General features: G+C 41.0%; 2 protein-coding genes across 6 annotated transcripts in view; one reads left to right on the forward strand and one right to left on the reverse strand.

Annotated features, from left to right (window-relative positions):
- The window catches only part of LOC115238941 (RING finger protein nhl-1), a 198,264-nt gene extending 188,361 nt beyond the window's left edge, over window positions 1-9,903 (forward strand). The window contains exons 14-19 of one of the 2 annotated variants that reach the window (XM_029813147.1): window positions 2,244-2,347; window positions 4,557-5,141; window positions 5,664-5,825; window positions 6,715-6,871; window positions 7,426-7,707; window positions 7,987-9,903. In XM_029813147.1, coding sequence (XP_029669007.1) covers window positions 2,244-2,347; window positions 4,557-5,141; window positions 5,664-5,825; window positions 6,715-6,871; window positions 7,426-7,707; window positions 7,987-8,418 — 1,722 coding nt within the window. In that variant the 3' untranslated portion in view covers window positions 8,419-9,903. The remainder of the gene's footprint in view (window positions 1-2,243; window positions 2,348-4,556; window positions 5,142-5,663; window positions 5,826-6,714; window positions 6,872-7,425; window positions 7,708-7,986) is intronic. The other variant, XM_029813148.1, reaches the window with a different exon arrangement.
- A 2,337-nt stretch (window positions 9,904-12,240) lies between these two features.
- Window positions 12,241-23,843, reverse strand: part of LOC115238942 (calmodulin-binding transcription activator 2-like) — a 53,297-nt gene continuing 41,694 nt past the window's right edge. For 2 of the 4 annotated variants that reach the window (XM_029813149.1, XM_029813152.1), the window contains 8 exons: window positions 23,403-23,738; window positions 23,035-23,282; window positions 22,592-22,791; window positions 22,220-22,327; window positions 21,251-21,408; window positions 20,407-20,894; window positions 17,807-17,962; window positions 12,241-16,576 (listed from right to left, as the gene is read on the reverse strand). In XM_029813149.1, the coding sequence (XP_029669009.1) occupies window positions 16,438-16,576; window positions 17,807-17,962; window positions 20,407-20,894; window positions 21,251-21,408; window positions 22,220-22,327; window positions 22,592-22,791; window positions 23,035-23,282; window positions 23,403-23,738 (1,833 nt within the window). In that variant the 3' untranslated portion in view covers window positions 12,241-16,437. Of the gene's footprint in view, window positions 16,577-17,602; window positions 17,628-17,806; window positions 17,963-20,406; window positions 20,895-21,250; window positions 21,409-22,219; window positions 22,328-22,591; window positions 22,792-23,034; window positions 23,283-23,402; window positions 23,739-23,843 lie in introns of all 4 variants that reach the window. The other 2 variants (XM_029813150.1, XM_029813151.1) reach the window with 2 other exon arrangements.

A 23,843-nucleotide genomic window follows, 5' to 3' on the forward strand; every position in this document is an offset into this window, starting at 1 on the left:
TCACGTTCTTTGTTCCGAGAATTTCTCTTGCAGTCTAATTCCCTGATTTCTCATTCTCAATGTCCCGATCCATACGTGTATTATCTCTGGAATACTATCGAGCGGGATACGATATGTACGAGAAAAAAATGCATATTTATTTATTGCACTAACAGATTGTTTTTACGTTTATAATACCATCATTGATCGGTGGACCGGTCGATGATCGACCGGTGGAGGCTGTCTAAATTTCGTCGTCCGCTTCGGTAATCCTTCGAGCGGGATCATCGGAATGTTTCTCAAAAGTGATTTACACGCGCACTTAAATTGCACAATGTTAAATTTTTAATTGTTAAGTTATATTACGCGTGCGTACAAGATTAATTTATTTTACATTTATTTAATCATTTCTTTGACATAAAATAAAGATTTATAACTTATGTTTTCTTTTTATGTATGATATAAAATCTTATATTTTCAGAATCTAATTTTATTTTTTGTTTTACAATAAGATAACAAGAGTGTAAAAGATATTGGATTATTCCTTATCATAAAAATCACTTTTGGATATTTATTTCAAATAATTCGCAAAAATCTTGTTAAAGCAGACACAGTCATCTACAAGCAGGTTCTTTTTATACTTCTTCAAAGCGTTTAGGATACAAGTTTTCGCAATATTACACGACATTACAAGTTTGCGATATCAATCTCTTTTGCACATCTCAAGATACACACACTCAAACTGAAATGTTATCTCGAGGAGAAAGTCAGAAGTGTTCGCAAGTGGTAGAATACTGGATTGCGAGACTACAAGTAGGTACGATACAAAACATAAGGACAAGTTCATGCTTTTGGATAGCAGATTTAAATGTCCAAATAAAATCTCTCAGAAAAATTCGCAACGAGCTAAGGAAATTTTATTATTCTTTGCGATAATTTGTGATTAATCCATTTCCTATCGTGCAATTCAAATGCGCTTTATTATTTTTGCAAAAGATAACACGCTGTGAACATTAAAAGATCCAACAACTCTGTGTCTTTAATTACCATAATAATTAATAAATATATATATATAATTATTATTATTATAATTTTAAATGGATTAATTCATAAATCAATTTTATAAATTCATTTTATTTTAAATCATAAATTAATTTTATTTCAAATCATAAATTTATTTTATTTTAACAGCCGTGATAATAATCGAAATTTGATTTGATCGAGAATTTATTACTTTTCTCTCATTGCATCTCGTTCTTTTCAAACTATGATAAAAATATAGATATAGAGTCAAGTTTCTCTCTCTCTCTCTCTTTCTCTTTCTAATCTTCTACTGTAAAAATACTTGCAGCCGAAAGTGGATTACTACATAACGCTACGCAGTATTCTTAGCACGTTGCGCACTCCGCTCGCCACTATAACAAATCGGTGGTGTCGAAACTTCACAGTTTCCACACCGCTGTTTGGGGAGAGAAGGGAATGGGGCGGGAAGTGAGGGGGAAGGGAGAAGGGAAAATGTAGAACCATCGATCTACGCTTACAATCTGATCTACCAGTTTCGTAAACTGGAAACTTCTTACTTCGTGACACGTCGGTTCTACCGATGCACTGGGACCCGACCTAATACGACGAAATACGAACTTTGTTAGTTGCGGGAGGGGGAGGGGAGGATTCGGTGTGCAAAGTCATACAAACCGGGCGCGCGATAAACTATGTTTATGCCGAAGTTTGCGGACATTCATGAACTTTCTCAAATTTGAGCAAACCTACACAAACATTGTTTGACGCAATCCGAAAATTTCATCCGTATCACCTCCTCTCCCGTTCTCACTCCCCCTCCCCCTCCCTCGCGCAACACTAACTTTCCCTGCGGGATGTTAATTACGATGTAATATACGAGCAAGAGATTTACATTTCCCCCGTTATTTGTAATTAATCAACAATGCAAGAGCTGTTATCATCAGCGCGTACAAGACATGATTGGAATACTTTTCGATAAAATCTAAAATATCGAATCTATAAATTGAACTAAATTAAATCTAGAAAAACATTGCTTATTTAAATATAATATATAATTTTTTAATTGATATCTCTCTCTCAAACTTTCTGATGGCTCAGTAATAAAAGATTAACAACTCTCCCTTCCCTCTCCCCCTTGCTTCTGAATAATAAAAATACTTACGAGAAAATGATGTGCATGTGACATACATGTGCGAATCACAGTAAAACACTTATCTGCATATTCATCATACTCATGTATACAGGATGTCTCACGAATCTGTGATAAAATGTGCGGCGCATCGGTGGCCGCCGATGATGATTGCGCTCATCCATGGAGCTGGAATCGAATTAGATCAGTGGCCGTTTCGTAAGCATAGGTCTCCTTTTTTAGAATTTCAAAGTCAAAAGTAAAAAAAAAAAAAAACCCCGCAACGATCCGATAAGTATATAAATGACATCTTCCACTGACGATGAACGCTTCCGGCAAGTGTACAGACCACAAGTCAGATTAGCAATTAGAATTAACTACATTGATCTCGTAGCTTATCTCATTGTCATACATTGAATTGATATAATATCGGAATGTGATTTTTTATGTAACAATAATAAAATTTTCTACTTTGTCTATAATAACTGCTTCCTCTGATTCACACAAGCGCGACAAAAGCAGAAGCTTTAATTAATACGATTCACCGTAGTATTTTCTGTGTGCCTTTCGTCGTTTGTATGCGCTATTAAAACCGCGAACTAACGTGATATAAAAATATATCTCATACGTTCGCGCAGATCCCTCCCTATGTAATTTTCCGTACAATAGCTCGCGAGAACTTCGTTTTAATGCGGACGCAGCGGGATAGATTCGCGGGCAATCAAATGCAAATCTCGTCCTCGTAAGCTTAATCTCATAAACGAGACAGTAATACTGACACAAAGTCTACCGTTATGTATATGAAAAGCAGTTAGCTCCTTAACCTCATTACTTTGTTCCCTCCCAAACTCATTAGCGTGTGCAATTTACGGCACGCTCGTATTATTGTATCTTTTAAAACCTAATATACGCGCCTCTCCGCAACGCATAAATAGCGTTCTCCTCGGACACGCGCACCACATGGAATAAAACGTGATATGCATAATCAGTGCACCTCTCTTTAACTCTACAAATAATAAATATCTATAAGAACGTATCTCCAAAAAAAAAATTTATTTCTTCCAAATGTCCAGTATTTCTTCTTTGATAAAGCGACATCGATAAATATATTCTTAATTGACGCAATACGCACAAAACGAACGCCGGTCATCCTTATTTTGAAGACGATTCGAGATTTTTTTTTTTTTCCTTTAAAATAGAGCGCGTTATAGATATATCGTACGCATTGTCCGTCGAGAAGTATTTTGGTTGCACGATATTGCGTTCATATTCGCTTGCACAGTTTGCGTTCGCGGCACGCACGTGCACCAAAATAGCCCGATGCGAGTCTCTCGCTTGAAAATACGACCGCAGAGATACCGCTCGTTCACAATGGGTATCGCCTTTCCGCGCGTGTGCCGGGGTCGAGACCCTCCAATGTTTCAAGGGTGTGCGATTACCCGAAATCTACTCGAATTTAGCTTGAACAATTACGGTCCAGGAGATGAAGGAGAGAAAGGCCGAGCGCAATCGAACTGTAGGCTATCGTAGAGAAGTTGATCTCCAGAAAATATAAAAAAAAAAATTGGAGCGGATATAGCCGTTTGAATCATTAGTCTCGCACAAATTCGAAGGAATTTTCGGTAATCCAAATATTTATGCAAAGATGCATTAACAAATATATTTTAGAAGACGTTATATATACATATAATACGGAGAATAAAAAATTTAATTGTTGTTTTAACTTTTACAATTAACAACGTGCTCATTTTATGCTTCTCTCTCCGTAGACAGTCTATATATTATTTAGCAATTACATAACGCGAAAAGATGAGATGAGATTACACTGCTTTTTCATCGCGTTGCTTAATTATCTCATTGTATATTTAATTATTTGTCACTTGTCAGTGTAATTGTTGAATGCATTATGACGGAATTATTTTACTCTCGCAGAAATGGCTTTCAAAACAGAAAAATTTTTTACAGCATAAATGCTTATAAGATATATCCAGGAAAATGATTATTATAATTTCTAAATTTGATATTTTCTGAAAACTTTCATTAATTAAGTTCTTAAAAAAAAAATATATATATATATATAGATATACGCAAGTATCGTGACTTGTCATTCTGACTGTTTGACAGATCAACTTAAAATATTTATATATACATGGAATTGCAATCGTTTGTTGTGAAATTTCTAACACTTATAACGTATTGAGATTATGTGTTAAACTTTGCAGGCTCGCAAAATTCGTTGAGAAATGGCGCGAAAATATATATATACTATATATACATATAGAAAATTTTAAAATTGTACACTGTATGATAAAATGGAAACAATTACTTCTGCAAGATTGAAATAACTCGAATATTAGCGTATTAATATAATGAAGATAAAGACTCTCGGTACAGACGAATTGAGCGCGCCGTCTTGCTAATGTTCCAGATTCCTAAATAAGAGCAGGAGCCAGGCGGCGATGATGGCATCCCGCGAGCGGGAACGGGAACGAGAACGGGAACGGGAACGCGAACGGGAACGGGAACGGGAACGAGAACGGGAACGGGAACGAGAACGAGAACGGGAACGGGAACGGGAACGGGAACGGGAACGTGAACGTGAACGCGAGCGAGAACGCGAGAGGGATGTGGACGCGGAGACCGACTCGCCCTTATCAGCGAGATCCCGGTACGCGGCCCTGAAGGAGCGCCGACAGCGTCTCGCCCGTTCCAGGAGCTCTCACAACTTCGGCGGCGATGATCTCGACCTGGACGAGGAACCACCGTCGCCGACGACCCAATCGCCGAACGCTTACCTGGCGGCCAAGTACGGCGTCGGTTCCGAGCTAGCGCGTAGCCGTAGCACCCACGCCCTGAAATCAAGGGAACCGAGTCCGGAACGCGATCGCCCGGGCGCGGAGAAGGACGGCGCGGCTCTGAGTTCCTGGGCCAGGTACCTGAAGAACAAATACGGCAACCGCACCACCAAGGACAAGGAACCGCCCTCCTCGTCCTCCACGATACCCTCGTCCAGGTGAGACTCAAATCGCGACTGGATACCGTTTGACAAACGAATTCGCATCAGACTGCGATCAATCTAATTTTTAAAATTTATCAGAGTAAATCTGTCGTTTATATAAGAGAACGTCAGAGAATTTCTCTCCACGTAGAGGATATATGTATATTAATTTATTGTCTATTTTCCACGTAATGAGTATAAATTGCAAATTGCGTCATGGATAGTATGATACGCGATCATTGTATTATGCTAGCAATAAGCTTTAATCGCATCATTGTTTGCGCAATGATTCGAAACATTATACGCGCATTAGAATCGATATATATATATATATAGATAATACTGATATCATATATTTATTACAATATCGCATCAAACACGCAGGATTATCACGATAGCGCAATATGAGACGTTGTTATGTTATCAATAATATGAAAAATATTATTTAAAATGATGATTCAATTATTACCTGTATAATTGATCTTTCATTATAAAAAACTGAAACTGAAACTGAAATTTTTGAAATAATTTTTGCAGCTCTAGCGCGGCCTCGAGAAGGCTATCGTTGGGCTTACCTCTGCGACACGCCGGGCAAACATCCTTCGAATCTTCTGACGACGATCAAAAAAACCCGTCAGGCTCCCCCACGTCCCCTACAGCAGCTCCCGTTACACCCGCAGCAGCAGGTTCCTCCACTAGGTGAGTCTTGATCACATTATATTCTCGCGTCGCATGAAAGCAGATCTCAAGTCCTTACTTACGATCGCAATATCTTGTGTAAAAGGCAGTACGAATAAAGGCGAAAAATTTTGAGGATATAAATTTTGTTTTTTTTTTTTTTGGTTGATATTTTTTATAAATTTCCTTTTTAATAAGATAAAATTTATAGACAAAATGTCTCAACTTTACTTGAAGTTCTTTACTTACTGAGCGAATTTACTTAGAAAATGAATACGACGCGCATACATTTTTCTTGTCCGACGTCCCGAGAACGTAGCAAGTTTCGTAGTTTGGAAAGAAGACGCGACGCGCACTATGGTCGTTAAAAGAGAACTTGCAACTTTCTAAATATACCTCGGACAAGTACACTCCCTGAGAAAGCGTCGTCCGCGCTGGACGTCGCTGAGAGAGAGCCGGGATATCGCAATCACAAAACACTTTATCCTCGTTATCCGTTGCGTTGCCGGGTCTCCTCGCGCGGCTATAATTCTCAAAGATCTACCGCTGTTTCCGCCGGAGTAAAACAGCGCGTTTCTCTTGAAAAGTGGATTTGCGAAAAAACATTCTTTTAAGAAACACGCCGCCGAGAGATGAAGATACACAGAGAGAGCACTATATCCGAGTTTGCCTCTTCTTCCTCCGCGCTCGGCATAAAACTTTTCTCGAGGACGATAAGAGAGCCTTCGATAGGAGTTTCAGATGAAGAATTACTGCATTTATCGCGTAAACGTTCGCGCGTAACCGCACGTGATTGACCATGTGACCGAGGCGTAGGAATTTTCTCCCCTTCCGAAGTGATTTACGATCGCGGGAAAATCGGAAATCCGCGTAATGAGCTTTATTGACCGTCCTCGTCGATCGATTCCAGCAATGGTCGGAGGAGTCATTACTTGCTGAAGCGGCGGCAGCTGTTTAAGTTCGGGATGCGGGGGAGCGAAGCCGGATGTTTTACCTGGCCGAGAGGCCTGGCGGTCGGCCCGGACAACTCCATCGTCGTGGCCGACAGCTCCAATCATCGTGTTCAAGTAAGCCAATTTATTGAATCTCTTAAAACTCGCGAATTCAATTCTATTTAAATCCAAGCGACAATAATCATTTTTGAATTAATAATTATTTGAAGATCTTTTTCATTTATTAAAATCTCTTTTAATTATTCGAAAAAAAATTTTTATTGTAGAAGAAAAGAGTTATTAATGAATTGAAAAGTTTCAAAAATTGCGTTGTTCTGTCGCACAATCTCTCGAGGTTATTAGAGAGATGCAAACTAATACTGACAACCACCAACACGAACCGCGATGAATCAATTGCGTCATTCTCGAAGCGACGTAATAGTTACCTCGTGTACGCCCGTAAAGCGGAAGTACGGAGGCTTTAAAATTTCATGGGCATTTCGTATATGTATCGGCATATTGACGACCGTAAATAAGCCGACCTCGATTGCGCGCCCAACGGGAGGAGCGAGACAGAATCTCTCCTCTCCTAGGACGCGTTATATTGCGGTTGGCCGCGAATGGACGATTTTAATATCGGCGGGCGATCGATATAAACGACGCTTGTGTATCGCTCGGGTGTACCGTAGGTATTCGACGGTAATGGAAACTTCATGAAGGAGTTCGGAACGTACGGCAGCGGCGAGGGCGAATTCGATTGCCTCGCCGGGGTGGCAGTAAACAGGATCGGGCAGTACATCATCGCGGACCGATACAACCACAGGATCCAGGTGCTCGATCCATCCGGCCGTTTCCTGCGAGCCTTCGGCTCCCAGGGCACCGCCGACGGCCGGTTCAATTATCCCTGGGGCATCACCACTGATGCTCTCGGATTCATCTACGTATGCGACAAGGAGAATCATCGCGTACAGGTGCGCCCCTTATATCAAACTTAATTCATCAACTCTCGATAAATAGCTCAATTAATTGTTAACTTTCGGGAAATGAAGGATCAAACGCTCCGATTTTTTTTTTCTTTTTTAGTAGAAATTTTTTTTTCCGCTGCTATTGACAGTGTATTCCGTATGATGATAAAATATATGCGCGTGTACGACGGGAAAGTAATTGCGTTTTGTATTAACAGCGTCATATTTTACGCCGTATATAATAATACTATTACAAATAATACCTGAATGCCGGAATACCTGCAGGTATTTCAATCAGACGGCACGTTTGTGGGCAAGTTTGGCTCGTGCGGCAGTGGACGCGGCCAATTAGAACACCCGCATTATATCGCGGTGAGCAACACGAACCGAGTGATCGTCAGCGACGGCAACAATCATCGCGTTCAGATATTCGACGTCAACGGCCGCGTACTGACGTCCTTCGGTTCGGAGGGTTCGGACGACGGCCAGTTCAAGTTCCCGCGGGGCGTCGCCGTGGACGATCAAGGCTACATCGTCGTCGCCGATTCCGGTAACAATCGCATACAGATCTTCAGTCCGGACGGCGCCTTCCTCAAGTCATACGGCTGCTGGGGTAGCGGCGACGGCGAGTTCAAGGGCCTCGAGGGCGTAGCCGTCACCTCCACCGGCAACATCGTCGTCTGCGACCGCGAGAATCACCGGGTCCAAGTATTCTGACCGACTTTGTCGACCACTTTGTTGATCCAACGTCGGAAAAACCGCGAACTCTGCCCTTTTGCCAAACGGATACGCGCTAATTCATGATATTCGCGTTTATTAATATTATTAATGATAAGCGAGTAAAATTAAATATATCATATATCCAGGCAATGCAAATAGATCGTGTAGTTGGATATTCGGAATCGACGTCTACGAGTCTGATGAATGTGTCTGGAGTCAGGTTTCAATAACTTTGAATATTCGCATCATCTCATTCGCGTGACTTTTTTATCTGAAAAATACATATAACTAATATTTAACAAAAAAAAAAAGGTAGATAAATTAGGAAATATGAGACAAAACATGAAAAAATATTTCAATATCTTGGAAAATAAATTATTATAATCTTATACCGTTTATATATGACGTGTCGTTCTGAAAAATATGCAAAGATGAATATCGAGAATTAGAGAATTTTTTAATTTAGCAACTTTCTGTAGAGATATACAAAATTATCTTAACAAATTCATCGATAAATGGGGAGTGAGATGTCATTATAGCTTTTTTCATTAAAGAGTATATTAATATAGTATTTTATCTACAATTCTCTTTATCGGGAAACTCTCCCGTGAATCTTACATTTCCTTTCTATTGTCTGAAACGATTCTTATCGTCTGGAAATAAATCACCCGCTCTCGTACTTGTAATAAAATACAAAGAAAACTAAAATATTTGCAGAAATAACTTTTGGCGCAAACAAAATCTATTGTCACAAAAATGGCACTGATTAAATGGACTTATTTTTTATCATATAGTGAATAATTAAGGATTGATTGGTTCGCGCGTTAAATTCTAAATTTAGTTATTGACATTAAGAGATTCATATTAACGAAATTCCTCACTTATCTTCGCTAATTTTTGTGCAAAACTAAATCTCTGCTATGAAAAATAAATGAGATCCCGATTTTCAATAAAAGATTCAAATTTAATTAATAAACAATTTTTTTCTTTTGTTTTCCATTCTGTACTTCTGATATTAAGGTCGGTAACACATTATATTGGACGAAATTAACATAATATAAAAACAATAAATATTTTAAGCTTCGATGAATATTGCATTCACTTGAAGCGACACCGGATGAAGGAAATATCGAAACGAATGGAATAGTAAAAGAAAAAAAGATCTGCGAAAGCAATCATATCGACGTGCATAACAATGCGTGAATGGAATCGGACCGTTTGCTCGGCGAGTTTGATTCGAATTCTCGAGGAAAATCTTGGACGCTGGTCGATTTCCTCCGCTCAGCAGTTTCAATAATCTACATACTTTTCTTATCTTTACATCACTCACTCCCTCTAACTCTCCTCTTCTCGTGTCTGTCTCTCTTTCTTCGTACATGAGTACGATAACCGAGCGACTTAATTTAATTTATATTCAAAGCGACAGAGCAAATAAAGTTTGTACCGTTTGTATGCTTTAAATAAACTGTTGCGGAAGGAAGGCGGTAAGTAAATTTTTCCTGAACCACTTGCCTCCATCTCTTCGGAACCATTTCTGCCGCGATATATTTTTCATTCGCGCGTTCTTTGTACGAGATGTGCTTCAAACATTAGACAAAACGAGAAAGGATTATTAATTCGCGCTATGAATACGGTCGTTAAATTTAGCGGTCTGCAAAGTCCTAGTTCGGCGAACTCCCCTCGACGAACAGTCGGAACTGGGACTTTGAGCTCCTCGTGTCAATAGAAGCTCTACAAGCGACTTCAGCGACGTATCCTAAGATCATTATTCGCCTGGGTATTCCTTAACTTGCCGTAATTGTGTTACTATCCAGTTTAGACGCAACTACAACATCCAACACTTATATTAAATTAGCTCGCAATCAATATTTTATTGCAAATTGATTAGCTAAGCCAATTATCGTGTAACAAACATAACTTATTCTTCTATTTATCGAACATCTTAACAAAGTATCTACACAGATATATGAGACTATTATTTATAATAATTTACTAAAAACTTTATTATTTTCGGCGGCTCTTTTTTTATATTCCTTTATAAAAATTTTAAAATTCATAATTAAACTTGAACATTAGCGATATAATTATATCTAAAGCTTACAAGATTATCTAAATATTTGGAAAAGCCGCAAGGGAAGCGGTGAGATTGCGGAGAGATCGCAGAGAGGGAATGGGCGCAATTGAAAAGGTGAGTGAGTCAATAAATATATAATTTATTAAATGCAATGATGAAATGGTGTAACAATAGAGGGGCGGGCGAAACGGCGACCGGTGTTGGACGCCGCGAAGACGGACAAGAGATAATACGCCGCCCCCGCCCGGCGCCCTCCCGGAGATCGGAAATATAGATAAAATATTTTCGTTATTATTTACAATATTAGTCGAACGTTAGTCAATAAATAATAAACAGTGGCATAATCCCTTTATTTTAATAATATATAATTTAATTAAAATATTACAAGAGAGATGGAGCCTTTACCGTTATTCGTTTTCACTAATAAAATCTAGCACGTAAGTGCCACGTCTACACGCCGTCCTCGTACCAAAATTCTCCGGCGATTGATCTCGCGGGTGCGATATTTAGATTCCTTCGCGATATTTAGATTTCTCCCGCGAAATCGCCCGAATTTTGGAACGCGGAAACGTCGTTAGAGCGGATTGATGTCGAAACAGCCGTCGAAACCATCTCACATCAACGTTCCGAGGGAGAGAATCGCTCTCTCTCTCTCTCTCTCTCTCTCTCTCTCTCTCTCCCTATCATGGAAAAAAAAATCGACGACGGGACTGAAGAACGAATAGCAAATCAGCTCGATCCTCGGTGTTCTCGCGAGCGAGTGATCCTCGCAACGCGCAGATCGGATTATCACAACGAAAGTGCTCGCAGCATACTTGGACGTTATCAATCGAGTCGAGTTAAAGGGATTGTATGTGTTACGTGTGTATGTGTGTATGTATTTCGGTTTATAGATGTAAGTGAACGCTGCCACGCGAGACTAGGAGTTGCGTCGTGTGTCAGGATCAGGCAGGCAGCAAGCAGGTACAAAGTGACCGTCTCGACGAAGGAACAATGCGTGTCTCTGGGGTCTTTGTAATTCTGTACTTTGTTTATATCCATATGATTCTGTGTAAACTGCGGTATTTATTTATATAAATTCTCTCTCCCTCTTTTTATGTGTGTGTATGTGTCTCTTGCGTGTGATTCTGTGATATCACTGTAACTCTCTGCACTCGTCACTGTGCGATTCTGTGTGTTCCTCTCTGTGTCTCCGTGTCTGTGCGAACATGACAGAGCACCGACCCGATCGTTTCGACCCTTTCGACATCGTGACGCGTGTTCGCGCGATTGCTAGCCCGTGCCCCGCCGTTTCCTCTCGCGCCCCCGCCGCATCGCGTCGTCGAGAGGCGGACACGCGCGATAAGCTCCGGATGACCGCGTGCCAGATTTTTCGCGTTCTTTGTTTCTTTTTTTTTCATTTTGTAAAAAATATACGGAAAGAGAGATTTTTCCGCAGAATATATATCGCGGCGAGATATATGCGTCCGAGCCGCGGCGGAGCCGTTTCCCTCCGACGATCGCCACCGCCCGCGCTCTTTCTCGAAATCTCGATATTCCGTTTTGTCGTAGTGTAGTTCCGGAACTTCCGGAGATACGATTCTCGAAACGAGCGATTTGGCGGGACATAGCGAGATATCGGCGGGCTCGCGACGACGGAAATCGCGAGTTTCGCATAAACGCGCGTGTATCCCGTGCGATTCTGGAGACTGGACAAAATTGGAAATATCTCGAATCTATAGCGCGAATCTCGATCTCGTTTCCGATTTTTTTTTTTTTTATAGGAGAAAAATTAGTTCTTTTTAGTTTTAATCTCTTGCTTAATAGTCCGCTATTAAATATACCTACTGATTCGTCTCTGCGTCTAGAGAGTAGTTTGAAAAGTGGCATGAGATAGTGTGTTTTTTTTTTGTAGTGTTATAGATTTCTTTTTTTTCATTTTATTATTTCCCATTTTTGTGTTGTATCGAGATTAATTAAGTAATAAAGTTATAATTAATTATTTAATTAATTAAAGTGGCAGCAGTTAGGCCATGCGGCTCCTATCATCTAGTCGTCTTTGACTCTTGGCTTTCTTACGTAGAATTTAAAAATTTTTCTTCTTTACTTTTTTTTCTTTTTTTTTTATTAAACTTCTTTATATTTTGAGAATAATTTGTATTATATATAAATGACTTTTTTTTAAAGTTTATGTATTCTTCGAAGCGCCTACCCTAGCGATGTCTTTTTAATTAAGATTATTTTCATCAGCGGCTTTCCTCTCTTTTTCCTTCCTCTCTCTCTTTCAACCTTCAACCTAATGAGTAACCTCGCTTAGCTTGTTCATATTGTACGTGGTTAATTATGCGAATACGGAACAACGGCGAAATTCTCTCCATAGAACATTCGCGCGGTATCGGCCACTTTCTGTCCGCTATTCTACGGGTAAAAAATACTGTATTCGACTTGTCTCGTTGAAACCCCGGAAAAGCGACAGTGCACTCTGCCCTCGGTGATTTTGCACCGAGGACCTCGTCCTCTTTGCCGAGACCGCGCGCGTATCGCCGAGAAAAATCTTTGTCTTTTATCCTCGAATTCGGAATCTCTAAATTGCCACGCACAATGACACAAGCCCCGACTGATCTGAAATATTCCTAACTCGAAACTTTGTCCCTCGTCGTCGTCATCGCCTCTCTCTCTCTCATTGTCAATGCTCTCGTGCCCGCTACGTAATAATTGCTAGCACTTGTTTATAATTAGATTCTTAAATATGTAATAAGCAAAAATATGAATATATTATATATATATATATAATAATAGTTTTTGTGTGTATAATAATTATATTATTTTACTCATTTTTGTTTAAGTATTTCGATAGGATCGTGATTATTTTAATTAATTAACAATGATTAAAAGAGTGTAAGAATTTGTTATCCTTCCTCCTTTCTCCCTTCCCCGCTTTCCTTTCTCCCTTTCCGCGCGCACGCCTCTCGCATCATTTTAATAACTAATAACTTTTTAAGCTTAATGGCATGAAAATGCTCGTTGGAATTGACTCGTGTGTACAATATATATGTAAATATATATATATATATATACATCTATATATATATTTATATATATTGCAATAATATCCCACCTCGCGCGCTTTGCACTTACGTCGCACTATTAAATCTCACAACCTGCTGTGATTCTGCGTAATATACCCCAAGAGGAGAGGGTCGATATGGATTAATTACTCTCCCGGAGAAATTCGGCAATTCGAATTCGCAGTAATATACCCTTTACGTTTGCGACGCGCACAGTATCGACACATAACTCCCTTGACAGATATCGCTCGGCGATAATCACTCGATTCACCATTTATATTTAACTCTTCGGATCTCTCTGTCTGTCTGTCTGTCTATCTCCGTCTCACGTATATCACAGCGAGAATTGTCGCATGCATATACACGGAGACGTACCTACGTGTCGTGGAACACGTGTGTTTTCTATTCCCTTTTTCTTTTCTCTCTCCTCTCCGTTTCTTCCTGTCCCCCATTGCGCGGAAATACTTTCTTGGATCACCATTAATTTATCACAATAAACGTTTGTCCTCTCGATCAAAGACTTTGAACGCGAGACAATCGCGGCTTGTGCGCCGCCTTTCGCGCGTCCGCAATCAACTACGTCCTTAATTAATCGCTAATTATTTTACGCTAAAGAACCTTTAAAAAAATTCCCTATCGGAGAGAGAAACGGTAGGTAGTTTTTGTAACAATGTGTAATCGACTAGCTTACATTCTATAAAGTAACTCTACCAAGTTGATTATACTGTGACTAGCACAGCCCGTGGATGAAGTTGCGCCCTTTGGACAAAGGGCCTGTTCTATTTTTTTTCTCTTTTCTCTATTTTCTCTTGTTTTAATTCTTCTCCCTCCCCCCATTCGCCTCTAGTAGCTACCTCGTTCGTGTACTGCCGCTTTCTCCTCGTCCCATTTCTCCCCCTTTTCCTCTCGCTCTTTTCCTAAAATTCTCTAAAATCAAAGTATAATCTTTCTTATTCATTTTTTTATCTCTCGAGCAAAATGAATTTCACGAAAGATACCGATTTTCTGTGACGTAACGAACGTCAATATTCTCGCATCTAATATGTACAATGGATTCTCGATACTGCATATTATATCACGATTACGATATAGCTGAACAATAAGAAAAATGCGGTGTTCAGCTTTGTATGAAATACTTGTAAATTTAATTACTACATTTCTCGTAAAAATATGAAAAATGGACGCAGACAATAATACCGATCGAAAATCAAAAACCTAATCTTGTAATACTCTAATTGTGTTCCAATTCGTACCAAATACTCAAATTTTAAATTTTTCCCTATATATATTTGAGTCTTATTTTATCCGTCGCTAAAATATAATTCACAACTATCTTTAGAATCGATTTCATGCCGTCTTTTTATTTGCTCGATCATCTGTCAATCGACATTCGTTAACATCAACTGACTTCGAAGCCTAACTTGCGAATAAACATATATAAAATAAGTTCGGAGAAATTCAAGCTCGTTCTTTTACCTCTTTTTTTCCCAAACTCTGTTTTTCGTTGATACCATCCTAGCCACAAATTCGGGAACAATAATTGATAGACATATTAGTAAAAAAAAAAAGAAAAAATAATTGTTCCCTAGTGCAAGTGAAATTACATAGTGATCGGTAGATGTCATCGCATCGAAAAAATAAACGTAATAATCTTTGCTTGAATATTTCTTTGTGATAAAACTACGCCGACGTAAACAGTATAAAATTTTTCAGGCAAAGAAAAATTTTAACTGATTGTCCTTATTTTTTCAAGTATTTATGTATATTTACTTGTAATGTAAAAATTACGATAATATATCGAGATTTATTAATCTAATTTTTTAATACGGATTCAATGTAAATTGCAACGTAGAACGAACATGACATTTAGCTTTCAGAACTGTAAATATACAAAATTCGATCAAAATTTATGCATTCTTTATTCTCAAAAAGATTTCGAACTTGTCGACTAATGTGTCCTTAAAGAAGAAATATGTCGATAGCTGCAAAGAGCCTCGTGTGTCGCGAAGAAATATTTTATTTCAGAAAGATCTATGGATTGATAGAATCTGCCAATGGCAAGAAGCTCGTGAGAGCTATCTGAGTCTACAAAAGCGACAACGATTTTGTGCGATTCAGCTCGATGCACACACCATATGCCAATAAAATATCACGGGAACGGTTCGTCGACTACGATGCTGTTGCAAGGAGTCAACGTACGTGCCGGACGTACTTCTCGTCGTTTCTCGTGGAGAGATGCGACACGCTAGATAAATCTTACACGTTACAAGCAGAAGATAAAAAACCGTGTATCCTATAAACATGTTTCTCGATCGATCACGCGCGGATTTTTAGCAAATCCATCCCGCGATAGGTTCACCTAATCCGACGCTATTCCGATACTGACTCGTGTCGATCGGAGGAGGATACAAGAGCGCGTGGAGAAAATGCGGTAGTAGTAGTAAAGGTACATACAAGCGAAACGAACGAGCGGTCGAGGATATAAAACGCGGTGCTCCAGGTGCTTAACTCATCAGTGTGAGGGACGAAAAGTCAAAACTATACGAGATAAGACTTTAGATAGATAGATAGATAGATAGATAGATAGATAGATAGATAGATAAGTCAACCACCTCGGGTACGCAAATCAGAGACGCAGAGAATAAAGCGTGTTATCCGTGTCGTGAGCGTCTGGTACCCTTTTTCTAGTAGTTGTAGTCGTAATTGTCGCTAACGATCTCGCGCGTCGAGATCGTAGGATGAGGTATGCTCCCCTCAGAGCGTCGCGACGTCCGCGGTTCAGGTCGTCGTCGTTCATCAACGCTCTCCCTCTTTCTCTCCTCACCACCGGCCGTATATGTTACTTTGCTACCGAATTGTTGTCGCCATTCTGCGCGCCGTTGGATCGACAGTCAACTAGGTGACCCCCTGGCTGGCGGCTACTAGGCTGGCCCCTGGGCTAGATGAGGGCGAGCTTTGGGGGACAGCAGCCGCCCGTGAAGTGACCGCTGGCGGCCTCCCGTTCCCGTTTGCGACGGCCCTGGCGTTCTGCAGTCTGATTCACAAGGCAGAAACGTATGCTTTACATAAAATGCGTGTGTCCGGGCGTATCGCTCGCGCGTGAGTGCATACGTGACACCGAATGACCAGGCAGTTTTATACCGGTAATCAATCAAAGGCAAACATGTCGCATCTAAGCGGGTTCCCCGTTCAACACTTTACGTCAATTCGAGCCAACGGACAACACGAGTTAACCAACGTTACAAGCGATTAGTAATCCCGCTGTATTAGAAATTTTATTACTTGGGTATTATTTGTTGAATGCATCCATTTTTTAAACGAAAATGATAAATATGTAAACTCATACGTTATAAAATTATTTCTAGATCGATATGTGTACGAATTAAATATTTAATTAAATATTCGTAAATTAAATTTTCTTTTATTTAGCCAAAATGAATATGGGACAAGTATTGAAAAATAAATAAAGTAATGAAAAATAAATTTAATTCCGCAACTATGTACAGTTTGAATTATTCAAAATTATGATGTGCAGAAGCTACAACGGAATACAAATACTATATTTTTCAATTATCCACATATAAATATGCAACATATTTGATATATTCATCCACGAGAGTTATTGACAAAGTGGTAATCGAGGAACTCGGTAATTCTATGTCATTAAGCAACGAATACACGATTTCATTGTACAAAGACAGAAAATATATATATATACCGACGAGACATTCAAACAATAAACACGAAGCATCGTCAAACGTGATGTGAAGCACGGTCCCGATATATAGACATGTAACTCGTTAATTCGTGTGTCGTAAAACAGGGTGCAAATCAAAATTAAAAGACAGAGAAAAAGAGAGAAAGAAAGAAAGAAAAGAAGAGAGATAGAGAAAGAGAGGAAGAGAGAGAGAGAGAGAGAGAAAGGGAGAGAAAGAAAAGGAAAAACATGTAACGACAAAAGCATTTAATTCCCTCCGGCACAGAAGAGACAGGAACGAGAGATAAACGAGCACTTTTGTTTTGCCGAAACGATCGTCCTACTATGAGATACGTTACTTACCGGTCGTGAATCGTCCCACGACAAGCTGCATTAGTGACACACAGAAGAGGGAGACTTTAGAACTTTTACACTTGTCTTTTCTTTTTCGGTACGATAAAGCCTTTCGTGTGCTAACAAGAAGTCTCTACTACGTAACTAATGTGCGTGCACATCGTTGCAACAGGAAATGCAGCACTGTACACACACACGTACGGGGATACTAACTTGATCTTGGATTGCCGCATGAACTGCTGGATCTTCCGCGCGGCCTGATGAGCCGCCTGCTGATGGACCGCCTGTTGCCTCATGCTGGTTGACCCTGGCCGCGCGCGATAATTTCGATAGTTGTTCTGAATCACCAGAGCCGCTTTCGTCGCTTGCCTGTGACAAAAAATATGGCATAAAGTCTAAATATTCGAGAGAAAATAATTTGCCGATAAAACACATTGCAAAATGCATATTAAATTTTAATAAAAGTAATCGCTATCGTGCATAACAGTTTTAGAAAAAGCATTTGATAAAATAAAAAAGCTTCTCTCGAAAAGATAGAAACTTTTTTTGTTAAATTAACGCGTTCTTTGTTCTTCGACGAATGATAGCCAAAGTTTGCCGCACGCTCAATATCCTTCGTTATTTCTCGCAACTTGTGTTTCCGCGAAGATTCTACAATGACAATGTACAGTCAACTGATTGTGTCACTAATTTCGGAGACATTACTAGAAAGTTTGAATCACTACGTATATAACTTGCGGCGAACGCGAGGAGGAAGATGAGGAACGAGGGGTACGCCGGTCTCCATCTTCAACAAAAGTCGTATTAATTTAATGCCAAGTTAATTCTGTATTCAGGCCACCGTAACGAAAGCAGAGAAGTCCGTAAAGTTTCCGAATTATTTACGATGCCAATTAAAAGTTCGCCCCGAGAGAGAAAGAGAGATAGAGAGAGGTACACGAGTCGAACTTTGGTGGCATCAGTCTAATTCAGTCGGAGGTCGTTAAGTTGGCCCACAATGGTACGTCTTGTCTCCCGGTTATTAATTGTCGCATATTAAGATGTCCCCTTCCCCTCCCCCTTCTTTCCACGACCAGCGGAATATCGATGGAAATTTAACTTTGTAAGTTCGAAGCTATTTGGCGGTGTCTGCGAGATAACGATCTGTCATACTTGGGAACCTTGAGTTCAACCTGATAACACGCGCCCGCATAAACTATGGACGATCTGTATCTAAGCGTTGCATGCATCGCATGAAGTAGCTAGTACTATTATAGCCCGACAACGCGAGTGATTCATTCCGTTCTTAAGGAAACTTTCTAAATGAAGGATGCTCGATAACATGCAAAATGACAAAAAGAAAGACAAGTATTTAACTGCGTAAAATGAACTGCTAATTCTTTGAATATATATGAATAAAAAAATATGAAAAAATATAATATAACATAATAAAAATATATAACAAATCTGCCAACACACACAGATTCTCAGGATGCCTTGCAAGCGATAAACGAAAGTTACCTGTGATAAGCGTACTGTTTATGACGACGGTAATATTGTTGAATCAGAACGGCGGCGTGTCTCTCAGCTTCCTCTTGCCTCTGGCGACCCTTGTAGTTTCTGTACGCCTTCTGGATCATCCTAGCGGCGTGATAAAGCTCTCTTTGCTCGCGATCGGACAATGTCAACCTGCTCAGATCCGCCTCGCTACCGCCGTCGCTCGTAGCTGACAGAGCACCGGAACCGAGCATGCCGTTCAACCTGCGCTCGCCGCCATTCGGCGAATAGTATGTACGACCGTTGTGTGCATTGCCGTTGCCGTCGAGATGCAGCTGCAGCTGCAGAAACTCGCAGAAATCGGCCGTGGTGGGCGGCGGGGACGGCGAGTCCGGTGTCAGGCAACTGCTGGAGGGACTCGAGGGACTGGCGTCTGCGTCGGCGTCCGAGATCGACGCGGCGCCGCCGTTGCTTTCCGCGAAGATTCTACAATGACAATGTACAGTCAACTGATTGTGTCACTAATTTCGGAGACATTACACTGGAAAGTTTGAATCACTACGTATATAACTTGCGGCGAACGCGAGGAGGAAGATGAGGAACGAGGGGTACGCCGGTCTCCATCTTCAACAAAAGTCGTATTAATTTAATGCCAAGTTAATTCTGTATTCAGGCCACCGTAACGAAAGCAGAGAAGTCCGTAAAGTTTCCGAATTATTTACGATGCCAATTAAAAGTTCGCCCCGAGAGAGAAAGAGAGATAGAGAGAGGTACACGAGTCGAACTTTGGTGGCATCAGTCTAATTCAGTCGGAGGTCGTTAAGTTGGCCCACAATGGTACGTCTTGTCTCCCGGTTATTAATTGTCGCATATTAAGATGTCCCCTTCCCCTCCCCCTTCTTTCCACGACCAGCGGAATATCGATGGAAATTTAACTTTGTAAGTTCGAAGCTATTTGGCGGTGTCTGCGAGATAACGATCTGTCATACTTGGGAACCTTGAGTTCAACCTGATAACACGCGCCCGCATAAACTATGGACGATCTGTATCTAAGCGTTGCATGCATCGCATGAAGTAGCTAGTACTATTATAGCCCGACAACGCGAGTGATTCATTCCGTTCTTAAGGAAACTTTCTAAATGAAGGATGCTCGATAACATGCAAAATGACAAAAAGAAAGACAAGTATTTAACTGCGTAAAATGAACTGCTAATTCTTTGAATATATATGAATAAAAAAATATGAAAAAATATAATATAACATAATAAAAATATATAACAAATCTGCCAACACACACAGATTCTCAGGATGCCTTGCAAGCGATAAACGAAAGTTACCTGTGATAAGCGTACTGTTTATGACGACGGTAATATTGTTGAATCAGAACGGCGGCGTGTCTCTCAGCTTCCTCTTGCCTCTGGCGACCCTTGTAGTTTCTGTACGCCTTCTGGATCATCCTAGCGGCGTGATAAAGCTCTCTTTGCTCGCGATCGGACAATGTCAACCTGCTCAGATCCGCCTCGCTACCGCCGTCGCTCGTAGCTGACAGAGCACCGGAACCGAGCATGCCGTTCAACCTGCGCTCGCCGCCATTCGGCGAATAGTATGTACGACCGTTGTGTGCATTGCCGTTGCCGTCGAGATGCAGCTGCAGCTGCAGAAACTCGCAGAAATCGGCCGTGGTGGGCGGCGGGGACGGCGAGTCCGGTGTCAGGCAACTGCTGGAGGGACTCGAGGGACTGGCGTCTGCGTCGGCGTCCGAGATCGACGCGGCGCCGCCGTTGCAGTCGCGATACGAGTCGAACAGTTCTCCGGAGTCGAGAGGCTATAAGCAGGACGATTAGCATGGAAATTGAGTTTTACAACAGGGAAACCCAGACGGATCGGCGTCCCATTTGTCGAGACTCTAATACCGCGCGCGTTCAAAGTTTTAATCTTAATTATGATTCAGGACGGAGTCTAATGACTGCGCTATTCCTTTGATCGTAGAACGTGCAAAAACTTTACCATACTCGGGCAAATTTTAATGTTCCAATTAATCATTTGTACGATTTCTTACGTGCATTTAATCTATTTGGAAATTAAGATAGATTATAATAACATATCATTTCGACATGTAAAATATTTCAATTATTAATAACAATATTTCAATTATTAATAACAAATGTGAAATATATTTACCATTTGTTCCATCAGAGCGTCTTCTAAGGGTGACAGAGGTGCCGTGAGTGGCGGTGGCGAAGAAGAAGACGGAGAATCACCCTCCGCCCTCTTGATCCTTTCCGGTAGCGCAGCTATAATTTGCTCTGCCAATGTCAGCACCCTCGCGTCTTCCTCCCCTATAAAAAGGAATCACCACCCTAGCCAAACTCGAAAAGTTCGTAATAGCAGGCCGCCGAAATCACATCGATCACAACACCGACAGTTTAAAAGCCGTGAGCGTGTTCTACGATCCACCGGGATGCTGTCGCAATGTCAGATTAAAATGCTTAACACCAACAAGTGTGCCGCTACGACACTAATTGACAACTCAAATTAGACAAGTCACCGGTGAATAATAACGCTTTTCTACTCGATGAAAGTCTTTGTAAGGTAACCTCAGGCAGCCCAGCTGTGCGATACGTCCACATCGGTCGGCTGAACAGATCGCGCGTCTGTTCAACTACATAGTTTATAATCGTTATACTGCCGTTTTTCTTAAAGATTGCACGCACTCGAGATTATTGTCACTCGAGAACAGGCTTCAATAGCCAGACAATAGGCAGTGGCTAATAAAGTTTAGATATTATACAGCGATTCATTTAACACCAGCAGTTACGAAGGCCAAGCAACACCAAATATTTTTCAAGCTGTAAGAGTTCAGAAGAGTTAGAGAAGGCAGCGTGATTGCCGACCGCACACACACAGAGAGAAAAAGAACACTGTTGTACGCGTATAAGTGTGTTGTGTAAAAAGTGTATGTATGTGTGTCTGCGAACAAGGGACGCAGCTAGGATCTCTACGCAGTCCGCGTAATTGTAATAGTATATACGTCTAGGCCGATCTGTTCTATCGGTAGTGTGTCACAGAGAATAGACAGAGTTACGGATAGTTTTTACAGACAGGCAGACAGACAGACAAATAGAAGAGGAAAACGAGGAAGGTACGGACCTACGGTCTCCTGAGGGGTCGGAGCGCTCTCCATTCCCTGTTCGCTGAGGCCTAACGACGACTCATCCTCTTGCAACAACTCCATGTTGTCCAGCAGCGGCGAGCCACCTGTGTATTTTTCGATAAACCCCACTTAATGCTAATAGACGTTGCCTAATTTATTACGCTCGCATGATTTTCGGCCTTTTTGTGACTCTACTTTTACTGGGTGCAGGAAGGAAGAGGAAAAAGGAAGAATATAGGCGCTATATAGAGGCTAGCGGAAAAGGGAAAAGTGTGAATATACGTGTATAGATACGTGAATGTGTATGTGTCTTTGTATGTGCGCGTGTATACGGAAGAGAGGGCAGTATAATAGCAAACGAGACTAACACAACGCCAGATCGAGACCGCTGTCTTGAGATGGCCTCCTGGGGCTAGGGCTGGCGGGTCGCAAGAAGAGCCTCTCGTCTTGCCTTCGGGCTTCGAGCTGATTCAGTTCTTCGGCAATTGCCACGTGGCCGTTTTCTGCGGCCAATTCGGTCGCCGTTCTATTCTGACAGTCCCTCACGCGAAGCGCCATAGCGTTCCATCTGCGAAAGGCACAATGTCAACGAGAAATATTTATTAAAAAATTATTAAAGATTCTTAAAAATAATACAATAATTTTACGTATCATTAAAATAATTATTAAAAATTATTTTAATGATATGTAAAGCTTGCAAGCCGTACAAATTGCAATTTTTGTCATAAATTTATAATAAATCTATTATTATTCATCAGTAACGTTATTAACATTAAATGTTGTTTCAGGATAAATATGATTTTTCACGAACCTGTAAAGAATCCTGGCGGTGTCGGCATGTCCTGCCGCGCAAGCCCAAGCAAGCGGCGTGAGACCGGCGCTATCCTGCCTGAGAGCATCGACCTCGGCATCCAAAACGCTACTAGGATTTTCCGCTCTCCAGTGAAGGAGTGCACAGGCTAACCTGGAGTATCCCAATCCGGCTGCCAGATGCAGAAGGGTAGGCCCACCGGATTGAAGAGGTTCCGCTCCAGCTCGCCAAGGACGGACAACAGCATCCTGCAATATTTCACGCCGGAACTTTATACGCTGTAACTTATTAAATTATATCTATCGTGTCTAAGATTAAAATTAGAGCTCAATGATCGATATGAAAATTTCAAATAATTCTTAAAGTACCTGGCAATAAGCAACCAGTCGCTCTTCCAGATGTGCTGCGGGAGACGGCGGACCGGGACCCTGCAAACGAGCCTCGACGTCCGCAAGGCGGTCCAGCAGAGCTTTCTCTGGGCTAGGTTCGCTCGTCGGCGCTCTACGATATTCAAAGGCGACGCTATCGGACACAACGAAACCGTCGCACGCCACTTGAAGGGACGCTATTCCTGGTGCGTGCGCGGGACATCGACAGCGCAGTACACCTGGTTGCACGAGGCACGCCTCAACCGGTTCCGCGTCAAAAAGTACCGAATACGATTGAGAACCACTACCGCCGGTCCATGGACCAGCAACTAATACCTGGAGAATGTTATAAAGTAAATTATCGTTTATTAATTTTTGAATATATTGTATTTTTTATATTATAGAAATATTACTATTCTCTCTTTCTTTTATTAAAAAATT

Source organism: Formica exsecta, unplaced genomic scaffold (assembly GCF_003651465.1).
Source record: "Formica exsecta isolate Colony F162 unplaced genomic scaffold, ASM365146v1 scaffold363, whole genome shotgun sequence".
NCBI lineage: Eukaryota > Metazoa > Arthropoda > Insecta > Hymenoptera > Formicidae > Formica > Formica exsecta.